At 37.9% G+C, this 16060-nt stretch overlaps 1 protein-coding gene across 4 annotated transcripts; it reads right to left on the reverse strand.

Annotated features, from left to right (window-relative positions):
* Positions 1 to 121: 121 nt before the first annotated feature.
* Positions 122 to 13683, reverse strand: SERBP1 (SERPINE1 mRNA binding protein 1). Of its 4 annotated transcripts, none has more exons than XM_006089815.3 (8): positions 13254 to 13683; positions 9662 to 9812; positions 8904 to 9044; positions 8704 to 8775; positions 7991 to 8110; positions 5009 to 5186; positions 2336 to 2509; positions 122 to 721 (listed from the first exon to the last, which is right to left on the reverse strand). In XM_006089815.3, exons 1-8 carry the CDS (start codon positions 13564 to 13566, stop codon positions 665 to 667), a joined length of 1206 nt encoding a protein of 401 aa, XP_006089877.2. In that variant the 5' UTR covers positions 13567 to 13683; the 3' UTR covers positions 122 to 664. The 4 variants fall into 4 exon arrangements, with proteins under 4 accessions (XP_006089877.2, XP_006089879.2, XP_006089878.2 ...); XM_006089817.3 differs by having other exon boundaries at positions 7991 to 8065; positions 13254 to 13682; XM_006089816.3 differs by having other exon boundaries at positions 7991 to 8065; positions 8704 to 8793; positions 13254 to 13682.
* Between the last annotated feature and the right edge of the window lie 2377 nt (positions 13684 to 16060).

A 16060-nucleotide genomic window follows, 5' to 3' on the forward strand; every position in this document is an offset into this window, starting at 1 on the left:
AAACCAATGTGCTTTGAATTTGTTCAAGTCTGATATTTCTGTATATAAAGATTTAGCATATAACAGCTATCATGAGAAGTGAAAAAGGATTTTCCCCAGAAATAAAAATATTAAAACTAAGTTAAAATACGTAAAGTCATTAGTATTCCACATAGCATAAATTTTGACAATCAGAGTTTACATGTCCCAGTTGACCATATGTGTAAATGCAAAGCAGGTACTAAAACGGATATTATGTCCAATATTTAAAACCGGTCTGTAACTGGGGGAACATCTAAATCCTTAATTAAAAAACACAAATGAAGTGAAAGCTTTAAACTGGTACACATGTTCACACCTATATTTCAAGTTTGGAAATGCATATTTGCAAGCAGCAATACAAAATATCCATGAAGTAATGCATAATCTCTGAAAATTATGAAAACATCCCTGCTACCAATACATTTCTAAATACAAAACTGACTACCATATTTGTTACTTCTGTGTAGCGAGAGAAGTTCATTTTCAAAACAGATAAAATTCAGTCTGTAGGTGTGAATGGTATGAATGACAGTCTTTTTTTTTTTTTTTTTTTTAATTTCTTAGACGGTTGGGATCCTTAAGCATGCAAAACCTCAGAGAAGTAGGGTCCACAAAGGAACCAGGGTTATCTTATGGCATCCAGTTAAGCCAGAGCTGGGAATGCCTCTGGGTCATCTACATCAGGAGCAGAAGCACTTGACTGAAAAAGAAACAAACCAAAATTAATAATGCTCAAACCTTGAAAATAAATTGCCAGTGTCTACATGTAGACAAGAACTCTAAAATACCTTGAAGTTAAAATACTAATTAAATACTCAAATGTGTCAAACCTTTTAAAGGCAAAATTATGGATCAGACTAGGGCCACAAATATTTGCAATGAGTCTTGCCCTAAATTTCTATCAAGATCTAGGAAAATTCCCTAATAACAGCCTGGGTTATTTTATTTTTCTAATACTCATACAAGTGGATTCACATGGGATATGTGTGGAAATTCTTACTTTGTTAAGCATTTCTGTATTTTCTCCACTTGCTAAATAATAATGGCAATAATTTGAAAGCAAACCGATTACAATTATTTAAGCAGCACATTCATCAATGTTAGAATGGGACCCAACTGCCAAATGCTATTTATAACGTACAAATAACAAAACAAAAGAGTATTGAAAAGGTCCACATACATAACATTGGCTTTAAAAACACCTGATATGAAGGGAAGAAACAGAAACAAAATATCACTACACTGGTACTGGTGACCATAAAATCTGTAATATTTAAATTGCCACTATAATCAAACACTGGCAGACCCAATGAAGCAAATGGGTCCCCCAATTTGTGTACCAGTTGTTCAGAATTCAGGAGGACATCATGATTGTATCCTAGATAGACAATAAGAGACAATGAACTAACTAAAAGGTTTTCTCAAATAATTTAGTTTAATAATACCTAGACATTAAAAGCTTGAACTATGACATCAGACAGATCAGAGCTCAAATATATCAATTACTAGGGCTTATATCAAAATATTTCTTAAGAACTTGTTTTGTGTAGTACACTATATGCAAGGCATTGAACATGACAAAAATTAGGACAAAAATGAATCCCACCTCTTACGTAAGTCTAGTTAAAAAAAAATAATCAAGAACTAAAAAGGTGTTCACTAGACCATCATCTAGTGAGTTTCACACAATAAACAAGACACAAAGGTTATGTTAAACTGAGACCTAAAAAAACAGTGAAGGCAAAGGACATAGGTTAGCATTTCAGGTAGACCCTGTCAAAGGCCAAGAGTTAACTTGGTTCCCTGTACTGAATTCCTCTTCTGTAAAATGAGGATGTCAACATAGTAACATGAATCAAATGACATAGCACATAAAATGCCTAGCATAGCACCATGACCAGCATCTAATTAAGTATTCAATAAAGTGTGGTAATTTATTCTACTGGCAGCACCATTCAGTCATTTAAACACTTTAAAAAATATATAACCAAAAATGTAGTTTCTTTAAAAAAAAATTTTTTTTTTTTTTTTTTTTACTTACTGATTTTAGAGAAGAGGAAGAGGGACAAATGGAGAGGGGGAGAAACAGATAAACACTGACTTGTTGTCCTACTTATTTATGCATTCATTGGTTGATACTTGTATATGCCCTGACTGGGGACTGAACCCAAAACCTTGACATATTACGACAACATTCTAATCAAGTACCCAGCCAGGGTCTACCTTTTTTCCTTCCAATATGTCCCCCAAAGGACTTTAAACGATTTAAAGAGGTCCTTGAATTAAAAGAACAAAATAAATCTTTAAAACTTACCTTGTCAGTCCTGCTGCCTCGGTTTGGACGTCCTCCACGCCCACGGCCACCTCGTCCTCCCCTGCCACCACGTCCTGGGCGGCCAAGGTCTCCAAAATTGATCTCCAGCTGAGACGTGATATCATTTGCTGGCTTCCGGAAATGATGGTCCATAACCGAATCTTCAGCGTGAGCCTGAAAATTTAAGTAAAGGCCACTGGATGATTACTAGGAAAGTAATGCTGCAAATTTCGGAATAAGCTTTCTTCTGGGCCTAGTGGTTGATCAATCTATGAACCAGGAGGTCAAGGTTTCATTCCTGGTCAGTCAGGGCACATGCCCAGGTTGCAGGCTTGATCCCTGGTAGAGGAGGCAGCCGATTAATGATTTTCTCTCATCGCTGATGTTTCTATCTCTATCTCCCTCTCTGAATTCAATAAAAGTATTACTTAAAAAAATTACAGGTGATATTGGCAAGTCTCAATTAGAGGTATCTAATCACAACTACTCAGGTGACTGGGCCTCATCTCAAACCTAATGAATCATAATCTTTACCAGTACATTTAAAATATGCATTCAGATTAGGATTCCCATCAAGGAACCCCTGATAAAGACATGGATAGCATGTAAGGCTTCTATTAATGATAATACTGAATCTATAAGTTCTAAAGAAAACTTTATATTCTTCCAACCACAGGTTAAAAAATTGTGTACAGACTTTTGTTCATACACTTTTATATGTTCTTTCATATAAACAAGAGAACTATAGATTCAAGTGAATCACAACTTTACATAAGGGAACCTTGAAAAACTGCACCCAAGTAAAACTACGCCTTAAACATATTAAAGGAACCATCTTAAAAATGAAAACGTCATGTTTGTGAAATCCAGATCCTTTGTATTTATGTAATAAGCTACATGACCCAGTCTGGGGAAAAAACACAAAAAACAAAAAAATATATTACAATTGTTAATAACTATCCTTAAAGTACAAATAAATGTTATATTTGTATCCATGCTTTCATCCCTTTAATCATCTAATACCAAATTGTCAGACCAACCTAAAGGCAATAGAAGTCTTTGTAAAGAAGCCTAAAAGATATGTCCAAAAAATTGCTAGCAAATTAAAGTCAATTATATATACTGTCTAACTTTTAAATGTTTGCTATTGCAAAGCAATATCAATCTATTAATCAGAAGCTTTTACAATTTTCTAGAGCACAGAAACAAAAAAAAGTCTAAGTTGATATACTACTGAAACAATCTAAAAGGTTTTACTACAATATAAAATCTGAATGTTGAGGACACATCCCTAACCTTTGAGTAACTAGTAGGATAAATTGGCAAAGCATATGACCGTGTCTTAATAGTGAAAATGTATTGGTTTGTTATTCATAACCAATTTCACATTTTATAGTTTCAAAAATATCTAATCATATACATCACCTTGTATAATTATTTCTGAAAAGCACACTGGAAAATAATACTTAAAACTATGATACCTAACCTGGTCTATAAAATACATGAAGAGGATTCAGGATATTATTGACTCACCTATAAAATTATATCACAATTTTGTATGTGTCTTGTTCTGGAGAAAAGTTCTATCAGGACCTCATAACAGTTACAAATAATTGTCTCAAAGGTGCCCAATAAATCTTTCTCATATTAACCTAAGTAGTTTAATAATTAGTTCAACAATCTCCCCAAGAATTTTCAAAGTTCTTTAATCTGAAATCCTATTTGTTTCACCCAGATATACAAAACTGTACCTGCAAGAACTATGAAAAAATAACCACATGTTCTAAACTTTTGTTCTGTATGACTTGACACTTAAAAGACAATGTCCTCATTTATACTATTTTTATAGACTGTTTTTAAAAAACACCTCTAAATCTAGAAAATATTTAAAACTCTTCAACCTGTTTCATTTCAAAATGTTTCCAAGTTTGCTTCACAACTATTTTTTAAAGAAATTAAAATGTATTAAGATCTTATTGCATCTTTTTATTACAGGTTGCCTTCATAACATTTTAACTTTATGACTAAAATATCATACTTACACAAGCTCTAAAAGGATGTAGCAATGGGACATTCCTCTAAGAATGTGCCCCAAGGCTTAAGCAGAAGATGCCAAAGTAAAAACCACCAACATATCTTTCTCATTAGTTTCCATGTTTTGTAAGTAAAGGAAACCTATAAATTAATTTTCTGGTCTTTACATCATTCCTCAATAAAGAAGGGTAGTACCATTTATTGAAGAGTCCTGACCATTAAATATGGCATAGGCAGACAGTTTCAAGTATTACATACTGTATAAAGGCACTCATTTTATTGTAGGTTAAGCCACATGAAAATGCCAACCTTTCAATCTAATACAAGTCCTTGAATTTAGGCATGATTTTTAAAACTTTGAAAAGACCGACTGTATTTATGAAATATAGTAATTGTAAGATATATATTGACTAATAGCTTTTGGGGATGGGGACTACCAGATTGAATATAACAATAAATAGAAGGACTAAATTTCTTAAAATATGCAGTTTATTTTCCTTTTTGAACAATTTACCTAACCCAATGACACTATGCAAAGCTTTTCTTTTTTATAAAGATTATAAATAACAAAAATTATAAATGTGTTGAATTGTCAAGACACACCTAAAAATTTTCCAATACCACAAAAATTAATTTTACCTCTTCACTCTTTGACTTATGAAGAACAAATCCCTTCTTCCACTGACCATCAGCACCTTCGTTTGGTTTTCGTATATTAAATTCTACTTTTGCCCGGTCCTTATTTTGAATAGCCTTCCACTCATCCAAAGTCATTTCTTTTGGACCCTCTTCCTTTACTTCTTCAACTTCGTTTTCCCTGTGAAAAGATGTTTAAGTTTTATACCTACTAGGTGGCTGACAAAAATCTGTATTACTTGTAAGAAGTTAAATCTTGGTAAATCAATCTTTTAGGGAAAATTATCCAAGGGTGAAAGGATCATAATTTTTGTAACCCAATGGCTAACATTAATTTCGTAGACAGCAGGTATTCAACGCTTATTGTATTAGTGAAAGTATGGATAAGTAAGAAAAGTACAATTCATCTTCATAAACTTTTAAATGCTCATCTATCAGTAATACAACCTGGAATTGGCTTTACCAAACATAAAGAGAAACATCAACTGGTTGCCTCCCATACACACCCCAATTGAGATTGAACCTGTGACCTAGGTATGTGCCCTGACCAAAAATCAAACCCGCTACACCTCCTTGGTGCATGGGATGATGCTCCAACCAAGCCTCCCCCCCGCTGGGGCTAAAATACACATTTCGTAAAACAACACTACTTTCTCTTAAAACTGTACCGTTACATAATTAAAATATTTGGCCTAACTTCTCCTAAAACATTTTTTTTAATTTCCCACAATACATAACTCATGTATCATCTAGAATGCCTGTGAACCACACTTCACATTCTAGAATATAAAAAGAACTATTCCTCTATCCTTTATTTTAGGATAACGCTGATTGCAAAACAAAAAAATCTTTAAAACGCAGGTTTATACAAATCCTAGATTCTATATATGCCAATTTTCAAACCAAACTGTGTGGGCGGGAGACTGAGGTTTCACTAGAAATAAAACTCTCCACAAAACACACTGGTTTCAATATTTAATAGTAAATTAGTTATTTCTAAATGTAATTCTTAGATTATAACTATTATATGAGTTTCCATTTTTGCAGAAAGAAAGCCTAGAAATCCATTATTTTAATCTAATATCAATTTCCAATTGTCACCAAACAAGTTGTTTGCTATTTTGGGAGCTCTGCTTTTTTCCAAAGATAGCAGATGATCCAGTTAGCCTCAGAGCTCAAATATCTCTCTCTTCTATGCTACTCTGTACTGTTTGACTAATCCTACCTTAAAATTTCAAGTTTACATTGAATTGATGAGATTTGGATATAAGGTCCAGCTGTTAGTTTACAGATGAGAAAGCTAAGAAAAAAAAGTCCTAGTTACTCCTAAGTTGTGACAGAGCCAAGATTGTAATGTAACTCAGCACATTTTGCCACATGGAACCATGACACCTACCTTCAAGGATTATTGTTAAGGATCAAGTGAGACAAAACAAACGCTCTGGAAACTACATATAAGGGAGTCAAAGTCAGCCAAGCACTGCTTTATAAATTTGTATTTCCATACACAAGATACAATACTATGTTCAGATTCTCTCCACTCTGGAGACTGCTCTTAATACCATCTTCATAATCTTTTTTAGACCAAATACCCTCAATTTCATTCCTGGGTCCTGAATTAAAGATCTGCTTCCAATACCCTATCAATAATGAATGATTTCCTTCTGGTAGACATTTATAATCTTTGCAGGTCACACTTACGGTGATTTAAATATGGGCTCTTTATTAAAGGAAAAACGATTGTATTGAGCATTGTGAAGTACTCAATATTATATAAGGCTCATTTATGCATCCACAATTTCATTGTTTTACCAAATAAATTATTCTATACAGTTTCATATAAATGAATTTATCTATCTAAGTTCAACACATCATTTAACACCATCTGTTTTTTCTACTGTCTCCAATAATAGCAAATGTATTATTCCAATAAACCCATGGACTATGATACCCTAATCATTAGTAATAGTTCACTGTAAGAGCAATTCTTCCTTAAGAAAAAGCAAAGTTTAGAAAAGCATCTCCTCCGATTGATTTGAATATGCCCCAGTTAAGATTTAGACCTAAGTAATCTATAATTCAAGACTTTAAACCACAATACCATAAGAAATGACTGGCATATAATTTCTGCTTTGATTGATGGAAACTAGAGAAAGGCATTATTATTATTTCTACCAGCATAACTTGAAACTTTAAAACTCTCTCACCCTTGAATAAATAAAAACTTCAAAACCAGGTCTTCTACCTAAAAAGACTCTCACACAGACAATGAAAAAGATTAAGAAATCTAGTGAATAACATATTCTGGCATTTGCTCTCTTCATATATTTTAAAGCAAGTCAATAATGCTATGTTCCAAATTCAATGTTGATGGAAAATAAATTTCAAAGAGGTACAATTTTAAAGTCACGTTTCCTAGTTTTAAACTGTCTCAAAATAAAACCTGCAGTTATAGATTCCAAAGTATTTTGAACTATGAGTTCTATATACAACTTCTCTTATTTCAACCATTTGGTCTAATTCTTAGTAACCCCCAATTTCAGATTCTAGTTCTCACCTATTTGATGTCTCTGGACAGCTATCACTTGAATTACCCATTACTTATATATCTATTACCATTATCTCTATCAAGGTTAATTAGGTAAAATGCATAGCATCTTATTCTCTATTTTGAGGTTACAATAGTTAATTTTTGTGCTTGGGGCTAGCAGGTTTTACTATCTTCCCTTATTTTTTAAGACAGCAATGGTAGTTTTAAATAGAAATAACCATTTCTATTTTTCAAATCATTAGAACCCTATATACCAATATATACATGTGTAAAACACTCCTCTATATAAACACTACTTGATTAACTGGGGTACCCTGAAAGTCTCTTCTGTTAAAAACCCATCAAGTAACAAAATTAAATCTATATGCTTTCTTGGTAAAAACCCAAACTGATTTCAGTGACGGAGCATTACTACTATACATAAACCAACTTACTTATTTTCAGTGTCTGCAACTGGATGTTCTTCACCTTCTGGTGTTTCCTCAGTCACATTTGGTTGCTCCAAGTCACTGCAATTATAAGATATTTGTTTCTGAATGTATTTTGGGGACTCTCTAAGGAAAGAAAGAAAAAGAAAGGCATCTAGGTCCATTTACATGTAGCTGAAGAATTCATTATACAAAAATATTTTAAAATCCTCACATTCCCTGTGTCTTTTCCTACTAAATGTATACTCCAGTAGACCTTTAAGAGGAAATAATTTAAAAATGTGTACTGATCCAAGTTATAGTATTTTACTCAAAAAGAAACAGGACAGAAGTTAGTTTTAAAATAATGCCTCACTTGCTTATCAAATTTTTCTAATAACCAGAAGGGTCAATAGCTACAAACTATTAAAGACATAGAAATAAGAATACCCAAACAACTTCAATGCAGGGTTTCAGAAAAAGCTATATATACATATGAAAAGAAAAACTGATATCACATATACTGAAATATGAAAAAATTGGTCACTTCATACAACTATAATCTAAACATATCCAACAAGAGGTTATCTTGTATGGAAGATATACAAGATATTTAGCTATAAGGTAAGAGTTATTCCATTCTTGTCCCAGAGACAAATAATATTTGAGTTATGGGCGAGCCTCTAGTAAGGTATAGGATCAATTTTATTAAAATTATTTTAAAAAATCAGAATACCAACGTTAATTCATCTTTGACAGTTCCCCAGTTGTGCGATCCGCTACCTCCACGTTTGTCCTCGTGCTTCAGACCACTGTAATGTGAGAAAGAACTAAAAAAACTGAGTTAACATAATACTCTTTAATTCTAGAAATTCAAAGTTTGTTTTATTAAAAAAAGTAGACTCAAATATAATATAATAAAAACCAATATAAGACTTACGATCTATCACTTCCACTATGCCTATCAAATTCACGTTTGCCACGAGAGTCAAATCCATCTCCTCGGCCCATTCCGCGTCCACGTCCTCCTCGACCTCTTCCAAGACCACCACGGCCTCGGATAGGCCGGTCAATAATCGGTCTATAATAAATAAAGATTATATACATCCCAGGTTTCCAGAAAAAAGAATAGGGAAATTCATTCAAAGACTCAAATATACAGGAATACATTTATTGGCTCATAAGCCAACAGTTATAAACACACGTTTTAGAAAATTCAAAACAGTCTATTTCTAAACACATAAAGGAAATAAAAACAACTAGGAAGCTACTCCCACAACAAGAACATTAATTTTACATTGTCTAAAACTTATTAGTGCACATACTTTTTATTGTTATTTGTTTTACATAATAACCTAATAAAACTACTATTCATCAATACATTTAATAATTAAAATAAACAAATCTAACCTGCATAATGAGTAATCTGCTTTGCTATAAACAATACAACAGAACTTTCCTGTTAACATCTGGGGATAGCAAGAAAAAGAAATTGTCTATCAATTCAACTAAGTGTTTCACTACAAGGGATCTAAGGTTGAACACTAAAAACTGCTATTGAAATAACAATTCAGATGTTTCTTTGTAAAACTGATAAACATAACCAGCCACACTGCTACCTGGCAATTATTACCAATTTATAGCTTTGTGTTGAGACTATAAACTGACAAAACATGAAGAGATTTGAAAAAATCTTGCCTATCAACTGAAAATTCTCCTCCTTCACCCTTTTCTTCAAGTGGCTTTTCAAATCGTCTTTCACGAGGTGGTCGCCGTTCTGGTCTCCTATCAATTATTTTCCCTTCACCCTGAAGTTGTTGATCAGGTCTTCTTCCAACACGTCTTATTCCTAAAATGATAAATAACCAGCATAAGCAAATTATTTTTGCAACTCAAAAATTTTAGGCCTAGACTTAAAAAAAACATGTTAATCTTCAGGTCCCCTAACTAGCACTTACTGTTGAAAAAGGCAAACACTGGGCATATCTAAAGTGGAACAAAGTACTTTAGAGAAACTCCTATTTTAAATAAACTTGTTTCAAACTTCTATCTAGTTTGCCAAGTCACTTTCACCCCCTAAAAGCATTCTCTGCAACTGACTTGAAAGTTACCTGGGTAGCTGGCCATTTCTCCTCTCACTTTTTAAAATGCCAGTCTCTTACTTTAAAATTCTAAATTTAAAGAAATTTTAGGCAAATGATACATTTTGGCTTTAAATACACCAAAGATAACACCAGCAGCCATTCATAAATAACCAAGCAAATCCATACATATTCACATTCAACAGATAAGGACCCTAAAAAAAATTTTTTAAAAGTAAAGGCCACACTTTTAGTTTACATAATCTGGAGGGGGAAAAAAAAAACCTCAAGCGTAAAAAAAAAAGACTGATAATCCCATGAAATTACAAAATTGAAAGGAAAACAACTAGCATCTAGAATTACATATCCAGTCTGAAATAGCTATTTAACCAGAAAAAAGTACCTCCTCTATTAGTTTTTACATGTTTTATACACACTACACCTAACAGAAAAACTGTTATGCAACCTCTAAAATACTCGATATTTTACTATTATGGATGGAGAACATTTCTTTTGGTTTGTTCTTACCAATGCATTTACCCTGTTAGTATCTAATGCCAAGAAGCAACCAATATGCATTACTGGTGGCCTTAAGAATAAGGAGACTGATGGTTAAACTCAAGTCTGTAAAATTCAGGTATGCCATAATTCCCAAACCACAATTTCTGTCAAGGCCAAACAGCAGCCAAGGAACTGTTTTTGTAACAAGATCTTAAGTTGATTTACCTTGGTTCTTTCTAAGAAAGTGGAACACAATCAAGATTCACCCAATTGTTCAGGTGCTTTTAAGTAGAGTAAAACAGTAAGTACCAAACTCTGATGAAATTTTAAAGTCCACTCCACATAAACTCTCAGTGTAGGCACATTGTTAGATCTTACACCAAGGCATCTTAAATAAATTTCATCAGAGCTAAAGTGCATTGGGGTGGAGCTTGGAACCAGTCTTTATAATGATATCCAAGCCAAACACACCCAAATGAACAATGGCTTTTTTCCCCACCCAATATTCAATATTAGGCTTACAGAATCTAAAAAACTTACCAAATATATTCAACCAATAGTCATCATTTAAAAATGCATGCTTCTCTTGATATATTTAGCTGTACGTGCAAGCTCACTTGATTTTCACTAGATACCAGGCTTTTAATTAAAAACAAAAAACATCACATTGGTCTATACTCAGTGATAGTCTGTAGTGTCAATTCTCAATTCTTCAAATGGACAAAAGACTAGCTACAAAGCTAATTCTTATAATATGAACATTAAATATATATCTAGGGTAGTCTAGCACTATACCAGGACCTTTCTTCAAAAGCACAGAACACAGGATCAGGCTAACTATCCTTCCCCAATGCCCACAACATCAACCGAAAGCAGGATCTCAAAATGAGTTTTTTCATTCAACATTTTCCCTTTATTTATAAATGTTTTATGCAATTTAAAGTTAGGAGTGCTCTGAAATACTGATCTAAGGAAAATGTTGATAGCTAATATCGGAGATTTCCCGAAGACCACTGAATTATAAATGTATGAAGCAATCCCCTAACCTTTGTAACTTAAAATACTAGTTTCCAAGTAAGAGCTCATTTCAAAGATGGGCTTTATGATCAAAACAACTGAGGGATTTCAAACATGCTTCATCCTTTGAACATTCAAAATGGGTGAACACACCTACCTTGCACATTTTAGATTTACGATTCAGACTCAATTTTTTCATGTGCTTTCTTGGGATTATTCTGATCAAAGAGGTAAAGATGAGCAGTTTAAATAATTACACAAGCTAGTCAAGCGAGTGTTCCTTAACACAGAAATTAAACGATTTATTCAGTTGTGCTACAGGTTGCTGTCAGTCTTAGTTGACAAAACAGATATATGGCTGACTCGGTGTACACATGCTTTCTAATATTCCAACTTGTGCTTCCCCCGACCCATAATTTTAGTACAGGAATTCTTGTTTTATTCACCACTTAGTTCTTTATGTCAAAACCTCACAGTTCTAGTTAAAACACACACACACACACACACACACACACACACACAACACACACACCAAAACCCTAAACCAAAATATAATACACGTGTTTAAATTTTAAAAAAGAAAATTAGTTGAATGTTAAAGAATCCAACTTAAAGCTAATGAGAAACAACTCCTTTCCGGAGCACGTGGCAGCAAAGCGAGATTTCAACGTTGACTGTAGAAAACCAACCAAGATCCGGAGCCTGGCTATTTGCTGTGCATCCCGTCTGCTTTTTCTGGCCCCCAACTGTTTTGCTCTTTCCAGTCACCACAAAAGACAAACACGTAATGCGTGAGAACGCAACACCCAAGCTCGGGACACTCGGGTGAAGCGTCCGGCGTGACCTGGAAGCAGCTCCCGCCGCCGCCAATGAGACGCCGAGCACGCTTCCCGCACGTGTGGAGGGAAAGCTGCACCGGAGAGCTCCCCGCGGCCGCTGGGCGAGCGTGACAGCCCGTGCGCTCCTCTCACCACGCGGCCGGCGCGGAGCCGCCCCACCTGAAGCGCGGGCGGCGGGGGGCGGAGAAAGGGTCGCGACCAGAGGGCGACCCCCAGGCCTCCCTGCAAAAGCCCCTCTCCATTCAGAAGCCCCGCGTCTGCGTCATCGCATGCAGCCCAAAGCCTCCCCTTCCCAACAGCTTCACTCGCTGCAGCCACTTACCAAGTTTAAAATAGTGGAGAGGGTGTGTGTGTGGGGGGGTGGGGGGGGTACAAGGAGGCGCATGGGGCACCTAGGACAGGTAGCTCACGCCGCAGTACCTGACCCCCAGCTTCTCACCGTCGTGGGACAAGATGGCAGGACAGCAGCCCAAGCCAGGCAACCGCACCTCAGAGCAGCAGAGAGCGAGCTCTGAGCGGGAGGGAGCCGGGGACCCCACGCTTCCCGGGAGCCTCAGGCCAACACCCGCCGGCGGGCGGGATCCGGCGGGAAGGCAACAGCCGCCGGGCCCCCCGAGCACGCTGAGGGCGGCTCGCCTCCGGGCCGCGCTCCTCCGCTCGGGACCCGAGGCGGGAACCTTGCAGGAGGTGGTTTGAACTCGAGGCTACCACGCTCGCAGGACCGGGCTCTGGTCATGTGGGGGCAACGGGAGGAAATCGGCCGCAGAACCTCCCGCGGACGCTCGGAGCCCGAGGAGCTGCCCCGCTCCTTCCCTCACGCCGGGTCTTCCCCACCTTCCACCACGGACTCACCTTCTTTCTTAAGCGCCACGGGCGGCTGCGTCTCCTCTTTCTTGTCAGCCACGCCGGCGTTGGACGGCAGCGGGTTCTTGCGTTCTTTCTGGGACTCTTTACGCAGCTGTTTGCCTGCCGCATTGGAGTTGGTCTGGGCTGCGGCCTGAGCTGCGCTCTTAGCCCCAGGGCCCCCAACACCGCCCCCGCCGGCTTCTTTTTTCTTGTTCTCTGCTGCCTTCAACACCTCGAAGGGGTCCGATTCGTCGTCAAATAACTGGTCGAATCGGTTGGTGACCACGCAGCCGAAGCCTTCCTGTAAATGCCCAGGCATGATGGTGGCTCGGCGGCGCGTTCCTCCACGGATTGCAGCGGGCCGCGCCGAGCCAAGAGCGCCTGCTTCAGCTCTTCCCACAAGATGGCCGGGCCGAGAGAGGGGCCGTCTTCTCTTCCGGTGCCAGGCACACATCCGGGAGCGGCCGGCGCCGCAGGGCACTGTGGGGTATGTAGGCCAGAGCCGCTTTTACCGAGACGGCTCCCGACACCGGGACTACAATTCCCGGAATGCACAGCGCGACAACTCTTCGCGCGCGCCTGGGAGGCCGGACTTCAGGGAGGGAGTGGAGCTTGCGAGGTGAGGGAGGGGAAATGCGGCGATGGGCGGAGTCCTGCCACCTGCTCTCGCCACCCTTAAACTCTCGAGTCTCGAGCTGTGCTGCAAACAGGAAAACGTGTCGGCGTGTTTTGCTCCCGAAAGTATTCTATCTTTGGTTTTACTCCCCCAGTCTCCGGCCCAAGGCGTTATAACTTTCTCCACCTCTCCGGGAGGGTCAAGGTGACTCGCAGATCTTACCACTGGAGACTCGCAAACTTCCGGGGCCGGGGGGGATTGCTGCGGTGCCTCGCCGGCCTCACCCAGACAGGACCCGACCTGTTTCAGGTCAAGTCCCTCGCTGCACAGTTGCTGGAGTCGCCCTCCTGTATCCCTAACAATGAATCGACAGTGTTTAACGTGACGCAGAATACTCGCAGGGACGTGAACTTGGAGAGCAGAATTATTAAAAGGACAACCATCACGTGGGAGTGTTGCGCGCCTTTCCTGGGTGAGAAATACGGTTTTGCGAGGGATGCTGTCATTACTGTTAACTCCTTACAGGGCAGCAAAAGCTAGACACCCGGGCAAGCCTCGAAAAGGCACTGTTTGCAGAAACACTTTGTAGAGTCAATCCAGTCGTCCATGAGTGTCCAGCAAGCCAAGGATTAGGTGTTCGTAAAAGGTGCTCAAGAAATAACATTTTAGAGCACCTGAGCGTGCGGTGTGCTGAGAGGTACAATGAGGAGAGGAAAATGTCAGCGACTGGTCACACACTTACAGCATTCGTATTAGTTGAGACTATTGACGTCTGTTAAGGTAACTGAGTGTCAATGCCTACTCAAGCATATTTGGTAACACTGTGTTTAAGTGTATCATCATAGTTTTTAAACTTTTTTCCATTAACACAAAATATAATAGAAAATGCACCTCTATGTCGCAGGTGCTGTGAATAACCTTCACCGGGACAGCTTTTTAGGTAGGTGCTTTTCCCTTTTCACTGATGTTGAAACCATTTCAGAGGTGAAATGGCTTATCAAGTTCACACCTCTGTTTAAATGCCGGGAAGTTAACGCTGGCTTCTAACTCCGAGAGGAGACTGTTGACATCAACTCCTTAATCCAAACTCTGCTTCTGATAGAAGTCAGTCCATTCTTAATTTCCAGTGTTTAGTAAGACTTAAATATTGTTGGCACATCAGGCAAAGTATGTAGCATGGCTGAATGTGATCTTCCTAATTTCTGAGCAGATTTTAAATCAGTTCCCTACCAGAGAAAATAAAAGACAGAGTCACATTACAGGCATGTGGCAGCAAGCCTGGTGGTTTTCTTTTCTCTAAATCCAGCCCCCACTCCTCAAAGTCACCTATTTCTCTGTTGCCTCAGTCCCTGCCACACACACTCCCTTTTCACACACACACACACACCCACCCGCTTCTACAAGCTCTGGCTCTTGTGGATCCTACCAAGATAAAAGACAAGGAGTTTTTGACCACATTCTTCAAGCACCTTCGAAAGTAGCTTAAGTGCAATTTGGAAGATCTCCATGCTTTAAAAACATTTTCTCTTTACCAAGGGTTAGCTGCATCTTTGAGATATATGCTACAACTTACCTCTTTCTGGCCACTGCCACAATATTAAGAGCTAAAACTTGATGTTTCACTATGTGCTTGGTGTACTTTACATGTGTGACCTCACTTCATCCTCACATCAACTCATTCATTTCTAAGGTGAGGAAAATGAAGGGACTAAGTAACTTATCTACTTCTGCCATAGTCTGGGGAGTGGGGCTGGCCTGTTCGTAGTCATTTTTATCCTATGTACAGATCCCTGGTTTCTTCAGATAGATTTTTATGACCACCAAGCACTATTACAATAAGAATATTTAAAGATAAGCTACACATAGAGGAATTGTATGGCTATGAATTTATGAGGTTCACTTAATGCTCTTTAGAGAATTTACCTAGTAATATAGCATAAAAAATATGAGTAAAATTTGGAGGAAGAGGGAAAAACTTGTAAGCACTTTCAAATTCCTTCTCTCCCTTTCTTCTTTCCTGGAATTTTGGTTAATCCAGGAAATTTTTAAAGACCATTTTTAAAGTATACAAATAAAGCTCAAAATGGTAATTCTTTTAGATCTCAAATCAATCATCTATAATAATAGAAGTGTAATATGCAAATTGACAAAACAGCCAAACAGCGGAACCATCATTCGGATGACCTTCTGGACGAAG

The sequence above is a fragment of the Myotis lucifugus genome, unplaced genomic scaffold, assembly GCF_000147115.1.
Source record: "Myotis lucifugus unplaced genomic scaffold, Myoluc2.0 scaffold_63, whole genome shotgun sequence".
Classification (NCBI taxonomy): domain Eukaryota; kingdom Metazoa; phylum Chordata; class Mammalia; order Chiroptera; family Vespertilionidae; genus Myotis; species Myotis lucifugus.

Coding starts and splice junctions, on each gene's coding strand:
- SERBP1 (XM_006089814.3), bottom strand. CDS start 13,566: ATGCCTGGGCATTTACAGGAAGGCTTCGGCTGCGTGGTCACCAACCGA. Junction 8,111..8,703: donor ACTGTCAAAGATGAATTAAC/GTTGGTATTCTG, acceptor TTCTTTCCTTAG/AGAGTCCCCAAAATACATTC. Junction 2,510..5,008: donor ATAAGTCAAAGAGTGAAGAG/GTAAAATTAATT, acceptor TTAAATTTTCAG/GCTCACGCTGAAGATTCGGT.